Genomic DNA, 22,313 nt, shown 5'->3' with positions numbered 1-22,313 from the left:
TCTGTTCGTGTCACGTCTGTCCTGGTCCCTATAGAACCAGGAGCTGCCTGAAGAGGCAAGGGAGCAACAGCAAGGTGGAAATTACAGAAAAGCGTTAGAAAAGTGTTAAAGGAGAAACATTCGGAAAGACTCAGACACAGTAAGCCCGTGGTAACACAGACACCATGCTATCACAGAAAGCAAAGCATTCAGAACAAGAATGCCATGAGGCCGTGGACACCCACTGTGCAAAGTACATGCCACACCTGGAAGAAAAGCTGTTGAGCAGAAATGACACAGCATTATTTTTGGCTACAATACAGCCTGAGAAAAAGGATGGCCAAGAGAATTACAGGTGTTTCTTTATAATAGAAGAAATACCACCAGAATTCAAAATTGACACAATGACAGAAAATACATCCTAATATATAACACAGGGAAGTTTCTGCCTTGCAGTAACATAGACCACCTCAAACATAAGCAGGATACTTCACCTACATGAATATGCAACAAGGAATACCAATAAGAGGAAAAACACAGCAAGAAAGTCAGCATTGGACTCTCGGTCAGAGTCTGAAAACCTTTAACAGCATTTCCCTACTCGTTTTGCCTCATGTCCCCCTCCTAAGTGAATTTTAGCATTTACATTCCCTGCTCAGCTATCCCAGATACAGTATTGATGTAGCTCTATTGCTCCTTATGCCTAAGATAGCCCATCGCCGTGAAGCACTTTCTACATATCCTCTGAGGGTATCGTACATGAACTATGAATTATTGAACTTAATAAAAATCTTAATAGCAGCCGACTCTACAGACATAGGTCTTGCCACAGAATAAAGTTTTGGAAATCTTTTCCTTTTCTTCCAGTAGCGTTTAAATGTCTACTGTAATACGGCAAGGTTAAACTATCTACACTTACAGACGTACTTCATGCACAGAATCAAGTTACAGTGACACCACCACCATGTATGATATAATTACTTATCTTTAAAAAACATGGAGAAGGAGTTGAAGTTAAATCAAACCTATAAAAGAAACCAAACAACCCCCCTCCAAAACAGGCATGATCCTTATTTGCTTAGACATAGCAACTTACGGGAACATTACCACTTATTTTAAGAGGCACCACTCACAATCTCTCTAACAAGCAGTCCAGTCTGGTCTATGACAGAGTCAACTGGGCACAAAAACCATCAAATTAAGCATTTTCAACTCCACTTGAAAAATAGTACTTCAAGAGAATGCTTCTGCTGTATCATCCACACCAGAAATAGTTTAGGAAAAATTGCATGACCTCAGGACTGAGAAGCGAAGTCACTGCAACACCCTAATGCACAGCAGACAAAAAGAACAGAAAAAGGCAAAATATAAATCATTCCAGGATAAATCAGCTCCTCTAGCCACTGCCTGATAAAATGATTATAAAACCTGACAAAATAAAGACCAAGAGTTCAGGCAAGAGAAAGCACTACCCTCTCAAAAATACCTGAGAACCACAGCAGGGTTAGTGACTTACCCATTACTGACAGCACCAAGCACTGGGAATAAACCCCAAAGAACTAAAGCTCCCAGGAAGAGGGACAGCCTATCACACTCCAATTAAATCTAACGAGAGAACAGCATACTACATAGATGTTTCAAAAATGCATGTGGAGTGGTACAGGCAGACAGGAGCTCCAGGAAGACTGCACTCAAGTAGAATTGCTGCTGCTACTGCATGCCAGCCATTTCATTACATGTATTCCCAAAGTACTAACCCAAACAGGACTGTGATATAAACTTAAACAGTTCCTAAGCAGGAACATAAGCAACAGCATCTTCAATAAAAGTGCTGAAAAAGAAAAAGGATGTACATATCTAAATAAAAGGACAAGATACCTCTGATAAGACAAGTCCTGTGACATATGGATATGGTTTCTGTATGTGCTAAGCTCTGCGGGAAGCAGGCTGCATTCACAAGCTACTGAATGACAAATCTCTTCAGGCTTCTCTCTCACACGCAAACCCAGCCTGTGAGCTGCGCAGTGGCACCTACACCAAAGAAGATAAAATCAGCACAGCCATTAACAAGTGTCTATTTGTAACAGACACATTCAATATTTCATAAGTTCATCCACAGCCATAACGAAATGCATACTGATTTTACATTAACTAGATTACTATGTTTTACATTCACACCAGCGGGGATTTGTTTCTCAAGTAGCATCGATGTGACCCCAATTAATTCTTTGTAACTGGCAGGCTAAAACAAGTTTCATCAAGAAGTAGTATGATAACAATTCACCTTTTCAAATGTGTAATATATATTGCAAACATATGAAAGTGAAAACAACTTTCCCTCCGTATCTAAGCAAACACAGCTAGCTATGCTCAGTCACCGATCACGCACACGACATGCTTTTGCAGAACAACTCCTCTCCAGGTCAGGACAATTCTACTTACAAGAAAGGTTTTCACTTTAATCGAACTTACTGGTTAGTGTCCCATTTTAGATGACAACTTTAATTGCACTTCTTGGAATTTTTTTAATTGATGTTGCCACCTAGCGGTTTGTTTCAACAATATTAAATAATCATAAAAGCCAGCATGAGAACATCAGCATCTACAGTAAGTCTGAGAAAAACCATCAGGTATTTTTTTCACTAATATAGAAAAATCTAATACGGCTCTCCACCCAAAACAAAGGAAATGGCCAAGGACTACTTATAGAATTAAGCCAAAGGTAGTACATTCTCTTTAAAATGAAATTATTTCTATGGGCAGAATAAACAGTATCATCAAATAATTCTGTTTATGTTAGGTAATAACCCAATATTGAACAATTCTCCAAATACATAATTTCAGAGAAGAAGTACCATTACTAAAATCTATTTTTAAAGCTTATTTCTTTCACTTTCTTGAATACAAAATAGAGAAGAGGAGCATATTTCCCATCTGTCTGGTCTTTGGTTTACTATCGGTTTGCTGTTACACATTTAACGGCAAGATGATCTACGTACCCTAAATACAGGAAATAAAATGCAGAACAAGCCCCAGTGTACCTAACATAAGAGAAAACAACTTTCAAAACATTTCTGCTAGCAAGTTTGGCTTAGTTGTAAAAGAAAAGAGACAAACTAGACAAGAAGTTCTTAGTATTTATGAATCTTTTCCATTGCTATTTGATTCTGATCCAAACCAACGTACACACATAAGAGAGTCCTACAGTTGCACATAGCCCTGTTCTTTGTTCAGATTACAGCCATCCTCAGTATCTTGTGGAAACCCAGATGCTTATTATGCAGCATTAGTAACAGCTGATTGACAAGACTGTATGTCCCTTTAATCCTTTCTGCTTCTATGTCCCTATTTCTAACAGACAAAAAAGCATAGCAACTACATTTTAATGAAAAATTTAAATTTTCAAACAGTTGGCAATATTCTTTCCAAACAGTTCAGCAGTAGTGATTTTAGTATTCTTGGAAATAAAACATGCATGCAAAGAACTGATCAAATTTGAACAAACACAATTATTTTCAACCAGTAATTTCCTTTTAAATGCATTTTTCTTCTAGCAAACAAATAACTCCCATCTTTCTTTTTACCTTGCTGCTTAAAAAACAGAGCTTATGTAGTTTTCGTGTGTCTATCCAACCGTTTGTGGTTTTGTTTTTTTTTAAATTATATTTGGCAGGTCTAACATTTGAAAAAGTGGATGGAGACCTCTGAGCTATTAAGTTTCTACAAGTTTTGTGGCAGCTGGAAGAAAAAACAACAAACCACAACCCTATTAGTACCTCGCAGAGGGAGAGTCAGGGTAGTCCAGCTCTCATTTCCCAGCTGGCTTGTCTAGCTGCCGAGGGTCTGCTGCTAGCTGGTCAATTGGCCCAGGTCGAACTCCACGCCAGCCACCACAAGCACTACACTTTGTGCCCAGCTAGCACATCACACAAAGATGTGTCGTAGCTACACGGGAAGCTCAGATCCTCATGCAGGTGGCTATCCATTTCAGCAAGGGAGGTTCAGTACAGCGCTAGGTAGGCTTAAGAGACAGGGAACAGCTATGTTTATCGAAGAGGGCCCACTGAAGAATGGCAGAGAGCAAAGGTACCGAGACTCCGCTTAGCGGGCATGGGAAGAGAAGTGAATGGATCTGGGACTTGTGGTGGACAGCAGAGAGCAGAATCCGCAGCACGTGCAAAAGAGAGCCAAGGCTATTGTGGCGGCGAGACACAAGTGATGCTGGATATAAATGCACACAGAACCAAAATTTTTAATACAGCTTCTCTAACTTATGTAGCACCCTGAAATACGTAACAGCACTGAGTTATCAGCTTTACATTCACTTTCCTTTATCTATATTACCTGCTTTAACCTTTACCTAATTGGTATTACTATAGCACATCTCATAAATATATATATATTTACACACATATTTAATATAAAGATTGGTTATTATTACTGCCTTCTTTTCTTTTTTCTTTCTTTCTTTTTTTTTTTTTAAATACATTTCATATAGAAATGCTACAGATGTCATAGTCAGGAAAGAAAAAATAATTCTTCTGAACGTTGAAGAGAGATATAGACCAGAAGGTCGTCTGCTTGTAACGTTGTTCTCTAAAATACTCAAAAGATCCCTCCATTGTTTCCTAACACATTTCTGATCTTCTTTAGAACACAGAGAGTATTTCTATAATGAAGGAAGATCATACCTTGAAAACGCATTCAAGCCCTTTCAACTATTTTAGCTAAAATGTCTATTCAACGCTACATAGCTTTGTCCACTTATACATAAAAGCCCCTAGAGCTTCTTCCATGATGGCAGGTACAAAGGTTCTTTTCAGAGAAGAAATAACAGTTTTCTAATAAAGTGTTGAATAGCTACATGTTAAATGTAAATAAACCCAAAAGCTGCTCTGCAAACCACCAATATTTTAAGGTACTACTTTAACAAAATTCAAGCTTCAGAGGTTTTTACAAAGCCAATTTGCAAATGAGAACTTTCCCACTAGCCAGGATTTTCCCACTATCTACTATGGCAGTTCCCAGGAAGGAAATAATTTTAAAATAAAATAGTCAATAAAATAGTTAAAGACCATATAGACTTTCTGTAAATGAACAAAGCAGACTGTATTTAAATTTCAACTCAAAGCTTAAAATTGTTCAAATGTACAGAAAGAGCCTCTTTCTCTGATACAATTTCTGCTTACAGTAGGAGAGCTACTTGCAAACATTCCCTCAGATGTGCTGATCTAAGTACCATCTTTTGAATTCCGAGGTCATCCATTTTCCTGGAAAAAGGTCTAAAATGCCATTTCACTTAGGCATCACCAGATCAGCACGGAATTTATGCCTTGTCACTTCCTAGCTGCTTCTTGCAAGCTTTGAAATCACCTGAGCAGCAGCAGGAAGGTTCAGAGCATGGCAGCAATTTTACGAATTCAGCATATTTGCATCCAGGTTACCTGAACGAAGAGCGGTAATTGCTCCTCCCCACAGACCACACAAAGCAATACAGTGTAGCCCAAAAATACGGTGTTGCCATTGTTTGCAATGGGCCACAGGCTTTGTGTTAAGCTCATAACACAAGCCTTGGGACTTACCGGGCTCTGTCTGAACATGTCTTGGCCTACCTGGAGATTTGTTTTAGCACTGAACAGCAACAGTCTACTGATCAAATTACTATTACCTACTTTGTTTTAGCTGTTGCTTAGCTTTGTACAGTTGTGTGGTGTAGCACCTATTGTTTTACATCTATCTGGAACCGACACAGCAATAATAATTATTGTGTGTAAAGTGAACTATTTAATATGCTGGAATAGAAAGCAGCATAAGGAGGAAGAAGCTACCAACATCAACCTCCCAGACCTCCCAGCAGGGGCTCGGGAGGCTGGTGACCAGCCATATCCCTCCCTCCTCCCAAATGAAACCATCCGCCTTAGAAGGGTGGGAATAGCACCACAGAAAGAGCAGATACTACACAAAGGTTGTGCATTTATCATTTTGACTGTACTCAATCTGAAACAAATACTAGTATCACTGTAACTCAACTATCAATAATTCTTTGATTGGACCGTTAAGACTTTCACTAGACTAACTGCAAATTCTTGACTCTGCAAACAGTGATCATTCCTTTTGGTTATAACAAAATTTTGAGCGTAACAAATTCAAGTAACCTATCTGAAACCTGGATGCAACAAAGCGGTGAGAAGAGACTCTAAGATTTGGAAGGACAGCGGGTACAGCTGGATCCGTTAGTAGCTGTTTAGCCTGAGGAGAAACACACCGGTCCAAGCTGCATTAGTACAACACCTCAGCAGCAGGTGGGTGAGGATTGTGCTGCGAACACCGGAGATAAGCAGTGAAGAACTTCAGGCTGAGAAAGCATACAGTCGGAATAGTCACAGGATTCCCTGCCTCCCAGCCTCCATAAAGAAAACAGTGAGTTCAGAATGAAGTTAATTTATCATCCTCTAAATAAGACAAACAATGTGTTACTAGAAAGGGAAATAGCAAACAATTTTATCTATATATACATACACACACAGACAGACATGCTCTCTTCACCTCACCAACTCCCCACTTTCAATTTTCACAGACTCATTTGAGCATTTTGGGTGTTTGCTCACACCGAGTGCATACACATTTTTCCCTGTCAGTGAAACCCTACGTTGTAAATCAGATTTTCCCTTTTCTGCTAAAGTAACGGTCCTCTCACTCAGCCTCTGCCCCATCTTCTATTTCCTTCCTCCAAATACCCCCCACCGTATTCATGTATATCTGCCTAGATAAGGAAATGTCATTATAAGCTCACTCACTTTTCGTTCTGATATTCTTGGTATACATTTATTGGCAGCAAATCTGGGCTTTGCTGCTTTCCACTGTTGCTGATAAAAGCAGAAATTAAATTCTATTCAGGGAAATAGGGTGAAGACGCTTTTAATTCTTGATTAAGTTTTAATTCCACATTATCTATGGTAATTCAGTTTGAAGGAAACCATATCATCTTAAAACAGAAACAAGGCAGCTTGGTCCTTTTTATTTCACTTGCTTTTAACATTGTCATGCTTTGATGAGAACACCACAAGAAGCAAACCCATGAAGAAAGGTGATATTACTAGACAAAGAAGTGAGAGGGGACCAATTTTTCTACTTTGTTGTTTTCATCCCTTCCTGACACACTAAGAGATTATACACTTCATCCCTGTTATTAGACTATTACTTTTGTTGAGTGTTAAGAGACTTTATGTACTGAGTTTAAATGGTATTTAAAGACTCCCAAATTAAGTTTCTTATGTAAAGGCAGTATTTTATCTACATACACATATATAAACATTATTTATTAGCTATACCAATTGACTACAAAATATGAAGTATAGCTATACATTTTCTCAAAAATAAAATATTGGCAGAGTTGACACTGAATCGACCGTGGAGCAAAAATTAAGAATACAAACACTGAAAATCAATAAAATCTTTTTCTTATAACTGCAATGTTATTTTAAAACAGCTCCCTTATTACCAATGTAAAATTCATGGCATCAAACCAGAAATATTGCTGTGGAACAAAATCTGAGAAGAGGCTTTGAAAAACAGACTCTGAGAATTAGCTATCAACTCATCTTCCTGCTGGAGATTGCTGCTTTGCAGCAATGATTGCTAAATCAAACATGCCACAGTGCCTGGTGCACCACAGTTCAGAGTTTAACATATTAATTTAAACCATGTCCAGTTTCAATTCAACTTAATACCTCAGGCTGTGAACTATAATTAGGAAGAAGCTGGCACACGTTCAGTTTCATTGCCCTTGCATATGAACATCGCTATGTCTTAAAAACACTCTGAATAAACTAACAGGACAAGCAAGTTCTCTGCATTTTCTCCATCAAGTCCTGATGCTAAGAAACACCTCTCAGAGGTCCCATTTGGTCTGGTTTGCTTTTTTAAATTTTTGCTAACTCTTGCATTATTTCCATTATTTTTGTCATAATCAGCAACATACTTGTTTGGATTTAAGAGAGACACTGTCAACATAAATAATGCTACTTTCTGATTTAAAAACTCGGTCACACTCTTCTGCTTAAATGTATGCCCTCCAGAAAAATGAACTGAGGTTTCCTTCCCCACTTCTTGAAGACATCACAAAGCGATTTTTAGAAGCTATGAATCTCACAAATAAACTGAAAAGACAATTTTTTGCCGTCACGTAACTTTTCAGTGTTAAAACAGTCATGAGAGGACTTTCCTTTACCTTTTTCATAGTTTTATTTTTAAGGTGATTTTACTGCTTGACATGTTTACCTAAAATGTTGATTAAATGTTTTAAAGTGGGAAAGGAGATAGCACAACAATGCAAATACATCAAATTCTTTGATTCAGATGTGGCACAATTAGAAGAGTGAATTATTCCTTTTTACATGTACACAGCCTGAGTTAAGCTAATATATGTTCCTTTTTCCTCATTTGCAAAGAGAGAATATCAGAAAAAAACATTGAGAGGCCTAGAATTTTAACTATTTTCAGATCTTCACAACATGTACGTAGAAACAGTACTACCGTAATGTAATATATACCAGAATTAGAGGCTATTATAAAAATACTAAAATATTTTAAATGTTTGGTTTTCTGTCGTGTTAATGAACCCAGTTACAACATCTGAAGAGACTTTATTTATAGCTTCCTTATGATCAGTCACACCATGTTAGTATTTAAGCAAGTTGTCCTAAACCCAAGGAATACCAGAAGACTAATGTTACATAGTTATAAATGATGACATATAAGAATTATTACATACAAGGTCAACAGTTTTCTGTGGGGGAAAAAGCAACTTCCATCCTCTCCTTTTTTTTTTTAAACTACTTTGAATTCACAACCTTAACACACTCATGCTCTTTTCGGTTGTGGGTGATGAGGGTAGTCCAGTTTTGCTTGTACCAAATGCTTATCCTTGCATTCTCCAAAACGGCATCCCTGTTGACGCCAAAGCAATGAGCTTTGATTTTGTGTGTTGTTTGTTTCCAGAAGCCATTTTCTTCCACCTTCCTGCAACCCCATGGCAGCTCTGGCACACCTACCTTTGTGCCCTCAGCTGTGTTACCATGATGGGCACTGGTGGTGGCTAATTCAAGGCCAGAGAAGCTGGCAGAAGACGCAGAACAGTCCAAGCACAGAAAACACCAAAATTCAATGGAAGGCTCAAGGCCTTCTTACAAGGGAAGTCAGCAACACCTGGCAATTGCGACATTGAAAAAGTAGCAAAAGAGAAGCGGCAAAGCCCACAAGCCAGATGTGCAACTGCTGGTCAAGCCTTCCAATGGACTAGTAGGGAAAGAGAACATCTAATTTACCAGAAAGAATGATGGATCAAATTACCAACTAAAATTTCTCTATCAAATTAACCTGGTAGTTTCAAACCATAGTGAGTTTACAACTTGTCACCTTTGGCCGTAACAGTCAACAACGTGTGTCTTAAAACTAGACTTACCATTGCATCTGATTAGTCTTAGATTGTCATGTTCTCTCCTGTGAATCCTCCCAAGATAGATGAAGCTTTCCATAAAAGGATGTTTATTTCAAACAACAAATGAAAATTAAAACAAAGCATTTGGTTGAATGAAATATTATCCCCAAAATAAATTTAATCCATTGATCTTTCCCAAGTCTACTATCCAAACTACATTCTCAGTTAATCACCAGTGACCTATAATATGAGTTCTGCACACCAGGCACTGATGTATAGAAAAAACTATAACAAAAACAGCAAAAGTCTCAGAATAAATCTGTGGTTTTGCTTCAATATACATTTTCAGTTGTGGTTTATTTTAATGTTCCGTTTAGTTGCAGGTATTAAAAATACTTTGTTTTCACTAGCCTGGAAAAGCACAGGGCAAGGGTTAAGACTCATAGCTACCACAGTGAAGGTACAAGTGGAGGAGAAGGGAGTCTGGTCTACTTACACTTTATCTCAAGTTTTCGTAAGGCTATAATTAGGACAAGATATGGCACCGTGTGAGACACAAGCTAGTGAGAGTCATTTTGGAAACACAAAATTAGATCAAAATGATCACTTTAAAAGAATTACATCTTTATTCCCAAGATAAATATTCTCATTACACAAAACTAATTTTTCTGGCTTCAGAAATAAATATCAGAGAATACAGTTATTCTATTTCTCAATAATAAGAACAGGAGAAATAATTTTATATTCTGCCCCATGTTTCCTATAGAATATGCAGAAAGTTTGCCAGCTTTGTTGCAACATTTTTAGATAAACTAATCAATTCTCAACAATACTTATTTTAGACAACTGAGGAAAAATAGGTATTGTCTACTGAATAAATAGTTTTAACTTAGTTTCTAGATGCTAGATTTACTAAACAACTTGGATTAGCAGTGAGAATGCAATACTTAAACGTAACTGATGGATACTAAAGACCAAAGTAGTTATCTAACAGGTATTCGGTGATCTAAAATATAGTGGTAGCCTCAGCCTAGTTCTTTATAGCTCCATCTCACATTTTAAGTTAACTTGAGATTCACACATTGTGTTTTCACGTCCAGCTTCTCCAAGAGCCTTGACTGGCAGGTGTGCCCAGATTATGTCTGCCCACAACAGCAATACCGAGTTCATCACAAAGCTCCCAGTTCCCAGGAATGCTCATCCCTGATTAAAGAGTGACTCTATAAAATGCACAGTGCTGGAAGCAACTACCAAAATTGCTGTGTGTCATCTTCTCAACACTGTGGACACAATCCAAGACTTACAAGTTGCTATATAGCAAACATTTCTGGGAAACAAAAAAAAAAAAAAAAAAAAAAAAAAAAAGAAAATCTCTAATTGACATTAAAAAATAGAGGCAACGCTCTAGTAGCATTTAGGTAGAATTTGATTAAATGTCTAGGACCAGTATCACGGACTTGGCCACCAACATGTGCTGGAACGCTGTGTTACTAATATACAAAACAGGCTGCCCCAAGCAACAGACTACCTTAAAAAAAAAAAGTATCTGGGGAAAAAAAATGTACTATTATCCGTAATGATGATTCCTATTCTTTTGAGCTAGAACTCAAAATAGTATCATGAAGCTCCCGGTCTTTTCCAAGCTTCCCTGACACTGCTAAAATTCTAAAACATTCACCTGGGAACAGATTCTGGCAACAGAGATCTGTCATACTGTGCCTTGCGACACCAGGAAAGGCACCAGTGAAACTTGATAGCAATGCTTTCCCTTTTAATCACTTGTCTTCCAACTCCATCAGTCTGTTGCTCTTGATTATTCCGCAGAAGAGATGTAAAGCTACTGGCCACCCCTTACGCACCAAAGCCTACCACAGCCTACAGTCCTGTGACTGACACTTGCACGTGGCAGGTCGGAATAATAAGCTGGAAATTCCTCAGGCACCTAACTCTTATTTCACAGGCGAGTGAATTACTGAGCTATTGCATAAGCACGAGAACTGTAACTTTAAAACAAAGCTAGCTGTTTGCAGCAACAGAGGAAATAATCCAAATTCTTAGATTCACAACTTTAAATCCCAGGCTCATTTTGGCATCAAACTCAGACCTGCAGATGGCATCAAAGTCTACAGGAAAAGTAGCATTTCAGGCACGCCCCTTCCTTCAGTATTCTGCACGCCTTGGCGTGCCTCCCCACCCCTTTGTCTGTCTCTTACTGTTCTTGGGTTTATGAAAGCTCTTCTCAAACACACACCTCTACTGATTTACTGCAGACTCAGATTTAGTAGCTAACTCCGGTTTCACAGCTCCTTCCTGAGCCAGGTACAGGAGCACCACACGCTAGATCAGTCAAGCCCCACTTGGATCTAGGCTTTCAGATACTGTCAGGCTTACGCACACTATCAGGTGTTGGAAGTGATCTACTGAGGTGGCCTTAAAAATCTAAGAGATGCCCCACTGATTTAGATCAAATACATACCTAGGCCAGTATTATACCACTAGGTGCCAGAAACACGTTTAGAGATGAGCATGTAAGCGGATCACTCTGTATTAGGACAAACTTACATGACAGGGCTTCAGCACACACTAGCTTGGAAAGTCAAATTGCACCGACAGCAGTATACTTAAAAAGCACCGACGGTTCTAGTGTCCAGTCTCATCTTTCTTAAACCCATTTATAATTTGGCCTCTGCAACATATTGCAAAGCTGCATTCTGCCATTTGTACTGTATAAAAAGAACTATCTTTTTTTGCATTAAAGTCACTCTTTGGATACCATTGGTTTGTAATGAAAAAAGACAACTTATTTTTTCTTCCCTTTCTATACCAGTAATGATTTTTCAGGCATGTCAAAATACTCCTTAACCATCTTTACATATCTGAAAAGCACTGGTCATAAATGAAGCTGTCCAATATCCTCAATCACCTTTACTCCCTCCTTCTTTGAGCAATTTCTAGTTCTACATCATCTTTTTGAGATGGTAAAATGTGAACCATGTAACATGAGCACAAATATAAATCACAATGTATACAGAAGCACAATTTATTTTAAAATATTTTATAATTAGCTTTCAAACATTAAAATCACCATTAAAAAAATCTGTTAGAAATAAAGTTGTCTTGCTATGTACCTTACTTAACTAAAGACTTAGCTGCACTTAACTGGTATTCTTTTAATTACTTTCTACTTGGATTTTAGTAACTTATGCCTTATTTTTTTCTAGGATCCAGGGTTCTCCTGTTTTGTTTCTACAGGATACATGGTCTCAAACTGCCCAACTGTCCCTCACCAAAGGGGATAAGTGAGCACTGGGTACTCAGACTCTGGCAGGAGAAAGGAATAAAACCGGCTGCCGACGTCCCGCGTAGCGCAACAGCGCAGGCCCAGCCCGCGTAACGGCCCGCCGCTCAGCAGGACGAACCCCAACCGAAGCCCAACCTTCTGAAGGTCCTGGAAAAGAATTCGGGGTTGTTTCTTTCCTAAGCACTCTGGAAGAGGGAGGAGTCACCCTGCCCTACTGAGTGTACCTTCTCTCTTGAAGATAGAGCTCCACCATGCATTCGCTCCCCTTACAGCAACCCTTCAGGCAGCCGGTCACAGAAGCACTTCCATCATACCCACCTCCAGGCTCCGTGCAACTACCTAAGAACCTCTTCTATAATGATTTTATACAAACACATGTATCTCAGTCTATGAAGAAGGAATAACACCACATATAGGTGAGCAACAGCAGGAGGGTAGCGAGTGGGAGACAAGCACAACCATTAAACAGAGAAGTTACTGGGGTGAGAGGGGAGAATAGAAGAATAGAAGAAACAGATCAATGTAAAGAAAAAAACAGGCATCCCAAGAGAGAATTTTCTTTAGAACCATGAATACAAGAACAGTATAATTTTAGTACAGCTTGAAAATTAGTAAACAATTGATTTTAATATCAGAATTTAAGGTACAGATATTGTACCTAGACAGCTCTGACCTTTATTGCTGTAACAAGAACAATAGAGATATTAAATTTTTTCCTCAGGGATAGGAAAATATAATTGACCTTTAACTATGGAATTCTCCCCTCCATTTTAGAAAACTGCAAACTAAGCATTGACAATAGCTCAAGGCAACTGAAGCCCTTGATTCTTTTAGTCTCCAACATTCAAATTATTGACTTTTAATTGACTAACTTCAGTTGAGGAAAAAACAGTAAGGCACCAATACTGTCAAGAAGCGTTATTTCACCAAGTCTATTCTGTGGTTTGCGTTTAACCAACAAGTTCAAGATAAGATTCCTTTAGCGTTAAGACTCAAAGAGACTCTACAGCAGAACATTACTTCATTATGCAGGACCTCGATATAAAAGTCAAAACTCTGCCAGCTGCTTTGCTGGACAAAACCAGAATACGTGGTATTTAGACACACGCACTGTTTTAATCATAGCATTTCCAAATGTGTAGGCTAAATTAAAAACAGTACACCTGTAACTCAAAAAAATGTTACTACCTTTACAGAGGTTCACTTTGAAACTTAGTAGACCATCTTTTTCAGCCAAAAAAACTTGTTCATACTGTCTTCTGTTAAATACAACTTTTTTTTTTTTTTACGGTTATCTTAAGCTCAGATACAGACTGCTGCAATTCTGCTCTGTAACAAGTGTTTTATTACATTATGCTTACCTTTCTAGCCATTTCTCCACGTACCTTCTGCACATTGTCGAGATCCATTCAAACACAATAGTTCCCAAAAGCAGAGCTCATCCTAAAAGCTGTATTACTGGGGTAGAAAGGGGGGCAGAGGAAGAAGACTACTACCAAAGCTCTGCCAACTTTAAATAGAACCATCCCTCTTACAATCTGCTATAACTGTTAACAGATTAAAAGTGAAAAATTAGAAAACAAGGGTAAGGGTCTTTTAAAAAAATGTGTTGATAGGAAAACCAGGAAGCAAGGGTTATCACTTCAAATATATGAAGGCTGAAACCAAGGGTATTTTAAAGCTATGAATACTGGGAATTGTAAAGATAGGTAGAAAGACAATTTTTTGTTCCTTCAAATATTATTACAAGATTTTTTTTTTTTTTTTTTTTTTTTAAAAAAACAGCCTAGCAATATGGGGCCCATTCCCAAAGTCCCCATAGGCAATTGGAACAGAATTAGTTATTGATTACTGAAACACAGGCTAGATTACAAAGGTAAGAGTTGGGCAGAATTACAACAGGAGTAATCAGTAAGAAAAGGGAACAATTCTGAATGCAACTGCTATACAGTTATGCTTTCATTTTTAACAGTCCTATCCCTTTCTTCTGTAGAGAACTGAGGTCACTTCATTTGCTTTCATTAGATAGTGGCATAACTTTGGGTACTATCCTTCTGAATCCTTCCTAGTCCTCCTCTTTAAAAGCTTTTAAAAAATTAACATTAGCTTCTCCAATATTCTTCAGTAAATCATCCCAAGAAAAAAAAAAAAAAACAACAACAACAACAAAAAAAAACGCAAACAACCACCTCACACGCATTTACAATTGAGGAGCAGATACAAGACCACCTCACACTCTGAGAGTTCATGGTCATTCTCATATGGGAAGCCCAAGAAGTATACCTGTAGCTTTTGATCAGTGAACAGAATCCATTCAGCAAACAACCATGGGCATAGCAACTACCTAATAGATGCTGCTTTTAAGAAAAACAACTTAGTTGTCACAATAAAGAAATGATTATTTTGCCTAAGCATAACAAGCATACTTGAGGAAGCACTGAAACACTTTTGTAATTTCCTGGACACCAATTAACTTTCTAGTCTTCCTCATCCATACCTAGACCCAGGCTTCCTTCAAACAAGGATTAAAATAAATTTTAACTTCTGTATACATTATTATGCATAAATACGTGGGTCTATATATGTTTGTGCGCGCAGTGGCAAATCTAGTAGCATTTTCACAAGAGAAGACAGGAAAAGGAAGCTAGATAAGGCTTACTATCTAAAGCTCATTGTCTTGTGCAATCACAGCCAGAGACCAAATGAAAATGGTTTTCAGTAGAGATATACTCTTTTATTACAGACATTAAGAAGACAAACACATCAGCAATCACTGAATCCACTAAAAGTACAGGTATGCTTACAAGAAGCACGTGCAGTTTCCACTACTGCACAACAGTTCACTAGTTAACGTAGAAGTAGTTCACACCAACCTTTGCCACTAGCTTTCTTGGTGAAAAGAAGACAATCCTTAAAGATTGCAATCCTTGAAAAACATGAACGGAATTTAAAACAAAAGCCTTGTGTCTGTTCCTCAACAGGACCAGCAGTTCTCCTCTAAATGAGGAAATTGAGAGAGCTTAATTCGATAGTGTTCCGATATAACGTTCTCATTGTCCCCCATTTCTATTTCTTTAATGGAATTTCTAGCTTAGCTAGATACATTTACTTCTACAACTCTTACTGCTCCAGAAAATGCTGGAGATAGATTGAACACAAACTTTATCTGAGACAATTCATGCTGTAAGGCAGCAATCAAAAAGTTGAATATTTAGCATAGCCGTAAGAAGAACAGGTTTCTCTTCAGGTTTTACTTTTGCCTTATGTCTAGATAATCCACGGCCACCAAAAAGGATTTATGCAGGCCTTCCAATCTTTTTTTCACACACATTAAATCACTGAAATGGTCACAAAGTATATTTAGGACACCATCAAGAAGCCAGGTAATAAAGGAGTTCTTTCCTTCATGTTAATGTGTGGGAATTCAGTGAAGTTGTCCAAAACTAAAAATAATTTGATTTGATCCAGTCTTATCAAATCAAATTAAATATGTTATACAACCTGACAATCTTATTTAGTCAGTAAAGATTGTCATATACATCTTCAAATTGTAGTTTGGTTTTTTTTAAAAAAAAAAAAAAAGTCGATAGCTTCTACAGTCTATCATCATCTTGATAAAAAAAGGAAGAGAGAGATGTTTATATTTCAAAATCCATGTCCAGGCCTTGGCCACAAAATTTATTACCATCCTACTCTGTAGTTACAGTAAATAAAAGAGTTAAAAAAATAAAAATGCACTGCAGAACAAGTGGCCCAGTCATCACGAACATTACACCCCAACAGCTCATCTCACTATGATCTGAAATACAAAATGGATGAGTCTCTCTTTTCACAAGGAGCCACAAAGAAAGGACAAGGGACAACAGGTACAAGTTGCAGTAGGAGAGGTTTCATCTTGATATAAGAAATTTTTTACACTGAGAACAACCAAACACTGGAACAACCTCCCCAGGGACATGGTGGCATCCTCATGCTGGAGGTTTTCAAGACGTGGCTAGACAAGGTGATAGACAATCTCACCTAGGCTCCCTTTCCTACAAAGGGTTGGACCAGACGATCTTTCAAGGTCACTTCCAACCTGCTCTGTTCTATGAAAAAGGCATGAATCTTGGCAAATTTGTACGATCAGATAATTCTTTGATAACAGATGTCCTGACACTGACACTTACATGACAATAACTACTTTCATTACACAAATCTGCACGTAGACCTCTACAGAATATTAGAAATTCTGGAGCCATTCCCATTTAAGAAATTAATTTATTAGAGCTGCAGGATGTTTTCTTACTACATGACACAGAGTTCAAAACAGAAAGATGAACACACTTTGTAATACACATGCTACTTTACACTGAAATTTACTCTAGGTTCCATTGGATCTCACAAAAAGTCTCTGATCTGTGTTTTGTTATCACATTACAAAGGTAAACATTGGACTGACTCAGGCATTCGAGATCAAACATGTCACACCACCTTCTTTAAATTAAATTTCTGCAATCTCAATACATGTAATTATTTACTCCTTTACAAAAGAATTATTAGTATTGTATCTAGACAACTAAAATCAACTTTGTTTCTTTCAGCTGAATCTTTCTGTATATTGTACTCTTTAAGAAGGCACAATGTTAAGAACCTGAACCCTGCATACACTAAGTGGGCAAATAATCAAGATAGAAAGTTACAGCCCTGCAGTACAGGTAGCTTAATGAAATCTTAAAATTTGACAGAAACAGGAAGATAAAAGTGCAATTAAAATATTCTTAGCAAGACGACGAAACACTATTAAGGCAAGAGTGGCAATTACCATCAACATCACATTTTGAGTAAATATCCAAAACACCACTGAGAGTACTTCCTAAGCTGATCAACCCTAGGATATATATCCACTCTAGGATATTCACATATTGTGGCCTCAGACCACTGGTGGTCAAAAAAAAAGCCCATTTCACATATACACACTTCCACCCTCACCCTCTCACAAAAGCTAATGAAAAAGCTTGGGGAGGGTTTGCAAAACTTCTGCAGGCAAAAAAAGAAATGAAGCTAATGAAAGCCACTGTAGCACTGTGCAAGATGGCTATTTTTATTCTCCTCAAAGTTACTGAAAGAGGCTGAAAAACACTGTGGTAGAGAAGTACTGACAAACAAAAGCAGTGAATAATTTTCAGACATTAAGATTCCATAGTAACGTCATATATCCAAAACCTTGATAGCTGTACAATACCTGTGGGTCCAAGAAGTTAGTGATCTGGAAATACACAGTACAGAAATCTGGCACTTCCCGTGTTATCTAACATACACACTCTTCACCAATATAAAGCAGTATCACATGGTCTCTATCACCTGTTCTAAAATATTGCTTAAAGACAAAACCAAAAAACCTACTCCACAAGAAAACTGTATTTTGAAAAGTCAATTTTGATATCTGGATTTATGCATTTTTATTGAAGTATTCAATACACTTAATCCTCTCTCCATACATCCGCACATCATCGTCTGGATTTTTTTTTTTTACATACAAAACTCTATCCTTTAACTTTGGATAAAAATTTATAGTAAGTGTGTTAAAGATGACAAATCTTTGATTGGGTATTCACTTGGGTTTTGTCATATTCACTTAGAAATAAAGTCAAGCAAAATAAAAATATCCCAGACAGAAGTTTGTTCCAGTTGAAGCCAATACTAGTCTGAATATAAAGAAGAGCTTACCATTCTGCTGAATGCAAAAGGTAGACATACCTGATGCCATCTCTTACATGACTGGGCTCTGTTAGCGCCAAGTAAAGGACAGTAAACAGGCTTGTCTATCTGTAAGGAAGTTCATCTCTGAACACAGGCTTGGGCACCTGTCAAAAATGCTATTTCACAGACCTCTCTCAATGCAGATCTCCATTTTAAGGAGAAATAATTCAGAAGACCCGAATTAACCATTATGATTAATCTTTTGTCCAACTCAAAAAATACATAAGCAGTTTGTACACACTGCATGCAAGTCCATCTATTATAAGCAAAATCAAGTGCTGTTAACTTAAAATAGTGAGATGTTATTCTTTTTCAATAGCCTGAATGGTTGAATTCAAATTAAGGCCATACCAAGCAGATTTTATTATTACCTGCAATTTTAGATACAGTCTTGAATCAAGACAAAGTGCCTTCTCTTCAGAACATGAGCCACTTAACTTCTACTTTCTTATTTTTCCACCCTATAAAAAATAGGGATTCACCTCCACCCATTCTCATCACTGACATAAGGGGTCAACACTGAGCAGTTACAGGACTGATCTCACAGGCTTCTATGGCAATTAAGGTCGTAACAGACAAAAAGCTATTCAGCATTAAAGAGCACTGTAATTTTTTCTTCTTCTTGTGTCATCATCTTAATACTCTTCAAACAAAGGCCTGCAAGTAAGCTACAATGCAATACAACTCTCCTAGCCAATTCTAGAAGAGGAATCCTGCAGTTCCTTTGAAGCACATTGTTACCAGCAACAATGGAAGTTGCTCTATAAAGCTATGACCCAGCAGAGAAGAGTCTTCCTAAGAACCACAGTTTAAAAAAAAAAAAAAAACAAAAAAAAAACCAACTTGGATTCAAAACCAAGTCACAATTTTCACATAGTGAACAAGTTCACTACAGGGAACTTATGGTGTAGAATTTCCACCCCTCAAATCATCATTTTCATTTGCAGCTACTGTGCATTTGATGTGCATCACAGACACTGTACAGCTCTAACACACTAGTATATGCTGCAGCAGTTGAATTTAAAGCAAGGCTAGGAACAGGACAAAACAGATACTTTTGCTGAGACTGTCTTCTGAGCTAATGTCCGATGTTGGGTTTACTTTGGGGGCCTAAACTATTTAGCCATATGCAAGGAGACTTGAAAAAAAAAAAAAACTTGAAAGGAGTTTCCCTTTCATAAAGAAGCATAAACAGAGTAGGAGGTCTCCATAGCATAAAAGTGGTTTGAAGAGAAAAGAAAACATACATAGCAGAAAAGAAATCATAGCTCTGTTGTCTACCGCAGCAAAACCACCGTTTCCCGAGGCAACTGAACAGATTGGGCCATTGCATCTGGAAATGCCGACTCAGTATGGCAAATGGCCAGCTACTGACTGTGCACCCTGACTTAACAGTAGCCAGCTTCTTCAGCAAACACGAAATGAGTACCAGTTCTGCACTTAATAAGTGTCTGTGAAAGTAGACTTTTGACAAACTCATTCAGCAAGACATCCCAAGGCAGCCCCACTAAGAAGTCTATTAAACGCTGTATCATCTAAGTAGAACAGAAGTTTATTAATAACCTTGTGGTTAAGACTTAACTGAAAGCTACAAAAACAATTGTGAACCTAGAGTTACAATAAAATTTAAGCTATTTCTGTTTTCGAAGTGGCAAAACAAATCCACATAATGTTACAGACTGACTTTCCGAAAGGATTTTGGAAACAAGGGAACCAATCCAATCAGATTGCATATCTTGTGCATAAAATTTCTTTCCATTGCAATAACTCCAAATTCACATAACTGAAAGCATAATGCAGCTTTCATGCAACGCTGGAGGAAACAACAATAGCAGAACAGGATGTGAACAAGTCAAAGCCTGACGACCGCTACACCACATTTCATCCTACTTTATTTTTACCCATCTCAAAGGGGAAAAAAGCCCATTCATCATAACTAAAAAAACCCTCCAGGGTCAGGGATATATTATTATTTCTTTCTATAGAAATCAGAAAGAAAAAGACCTTGCCCCTTGAATCATTTACACATAGCAACACCTTTACCCCATCACATATATAGCCATCCATCCACCATACCCTGCTTGCCAGTTCTAAACACTGGCCAACTGGGAGGAGAGGGGGATAAGGAATATCAGGACGTATGTTTACCTGTCAGAACACAGTAGGTAGACTGGATCCCCAAGCAACAAAACTGAAGACAAGAGTCTGTTGGTGACTTAATGAGTCACCAATAAAGTCTCACCGAACAAAATACAGTAAAAGTTAGTGAGAAAAGCACATAATCCTATGAGGAAAAAAAAAAAAATAGAAAGGAGTCCAAAGCCACATTATCCTAGGAAAGAGTAGTTAACATGGGAACACTATAGAGATAGAAGAACGTTCCTACATGGTTCAGTGAAAACACGTATCGTGAGAATGAGAAAAGATGAACTGGACAGTGACAAGAACATGAATGGTTAGCGGAAGACAGGGGGGGAAAATGGACCGCAACTTCTGTCCATTTCTGCAAGATCAACAGAGATTTAAAAAAAAAAAAAAAAAAGATACCGGTATCAGTGTTGCTGGCAATTAGACACATCTGGGAACAGGAAATAATCTGACAGCACCGGGCAGGAGGCAGAGAGCAGGACGGGCATACCAGGCTGTTAGCAGGGTAAGAAAAAGGACTGCCTGTAGATGGGACAATGCCGCCGGGAAGAAACCACAGAACAGAAAGCACAAGGAGAGAAAGAAGACCGTGAAGATGTGAGAATGGGAGGATGGTTCAAAAGGGACACGAGGGCTGTAAAGACCAAGCCCGGGCAGATCCCCGACAACCAGGGGTTTCTCAGCGGGGAGCGCCGCGGCGATCGCCCCAGGACCGCGGGTTTCCCCGGGGGAGGAAGGCGGCCCGTGTGGCACGGGGAGGCCCTGCCCGAAGGAGGCTGAGCCCGGCGCCGGCGCTGGGGCCGGTCCCCGGGGGGACGCGGCGACACCCCCCGTGGGAGGGCCCGGCCCCGGCCCCGGCCCCGGCCCCCGCCGCGGGGTGCGCTCCGCCGGGGCTGCCGCCCTCTGTCCCGGCGGCGGGGGGAGCGGGGGAGCTCCCCCGTGAAAGCAAGCAGTGGGGCCGGGCCGCGGGACCGCCCTGACAGAGATTACGGGGCGGCGGTGAGGAAAGCGTGAGGGAAGGACAGACGACGAAGCTGTCCCGGGGGGAGGCTCCATCCCGGCGGGTCGGGGGTCCCCGTACTCACTTTTTGTGGGTCGGCGGGTGCTTGTCCCTCCTGCCGGCCGCCGCGGACTGCTTGGGCCGCCGCCTGCGGGCCTGCAGGGCCAGCACTGCCAGGGAGAAGAGAACAACCGGGAGCCGGCGTGAGCGGCGGCCGCGCATCCCCCCGCTGCCGCCCCGCCGCCCGGCACAGCACGCTACCTTTGCGCGAGTTCATCGCCCCGCGCCGCACGCTCCTCGGCGGGCGCGCCGCTCCCCGGCTCGCCCGACCCCGCCGCCCGCCAGTCGCGACCGCTCGCCGGGCACCGGCCGGCAGCAGCGGCACCGGCACCCCCACCCCCGCGCCGCCCGCCCCGCGCCGCCGCCAACTGCGCAGGCGCGGCCCTGCCGGCGGGGCCGCGGCCGGAAAGGCGGGGGCGGGGCGGCGGCAGGTGGCGGCGCGGGCCCGGCGGGAACGCACCTGAGGCGGGCGGCGGCCGCTCGGCGCCCGGCCCGGCCTCGCACCTCAGCGCCGGGGGATGCCGCTGGCGGCGGGGCAGCCTTGGCCTCTGAGCAGCCGCTGCCCCTTCCACAGGTCCGTATCTGTGGCGGGGCAGCCGCCGAGGCGGGCTTTGTCAGGTCGTCGAATCCACTGGAAATTACTT

The 22,313-nt window shown here is 39.9% G+C and overlaps 1 protein-coding gene across 3 annotated transcripts in view; it reads right to left on the bottom strand.

Annotated features, from left to right (window-relative positions):
- Positions 1-21,937, bottom strand: part of SRPK2 (SRSF protein kinase 2) — a 152,547-nt gene extending 130,610 nt beyond the window's left edge. For all 3 annotated transcript variants that reach the window (XM_082308512.1, XM_082308507.1, XM_082308508.1), the window contains exons 1-2: positions 21,871-21,937; positions 21,695-21,779 (exon numbers count right to left, since the gene is read on the bottom strand). In XM_082308512.1, the coding sequence (XP_082164638.1) occupies positions 21,695-21,779; positions 21,871-21,886 (101 nt within the window). In that variant the 5' untranslated portion in view covers positions 21,887-21,937. The remainder of the gene's footprint in view (positions 1-21,694; positions 21,780-21,870) is intronic.
- Positions 21,938-22,313: the final 376 nt, after the last annotated feature.

This window comes from Platalea leucorodia (genome assembly GCF_965183815.1).
Source record: "Platalea leucorodia genome assembly, chromosome: 4".
NCBI classification, from domain to species: Eukaryota; Metazoa; Chordata; class Aves; order Pelecaniformes; family Threskiornithidae; genus Platalea; species Platalea leucorodia.
This window is presented reverse-complemented; position numbering and strand designations above follow the sequence as displayed.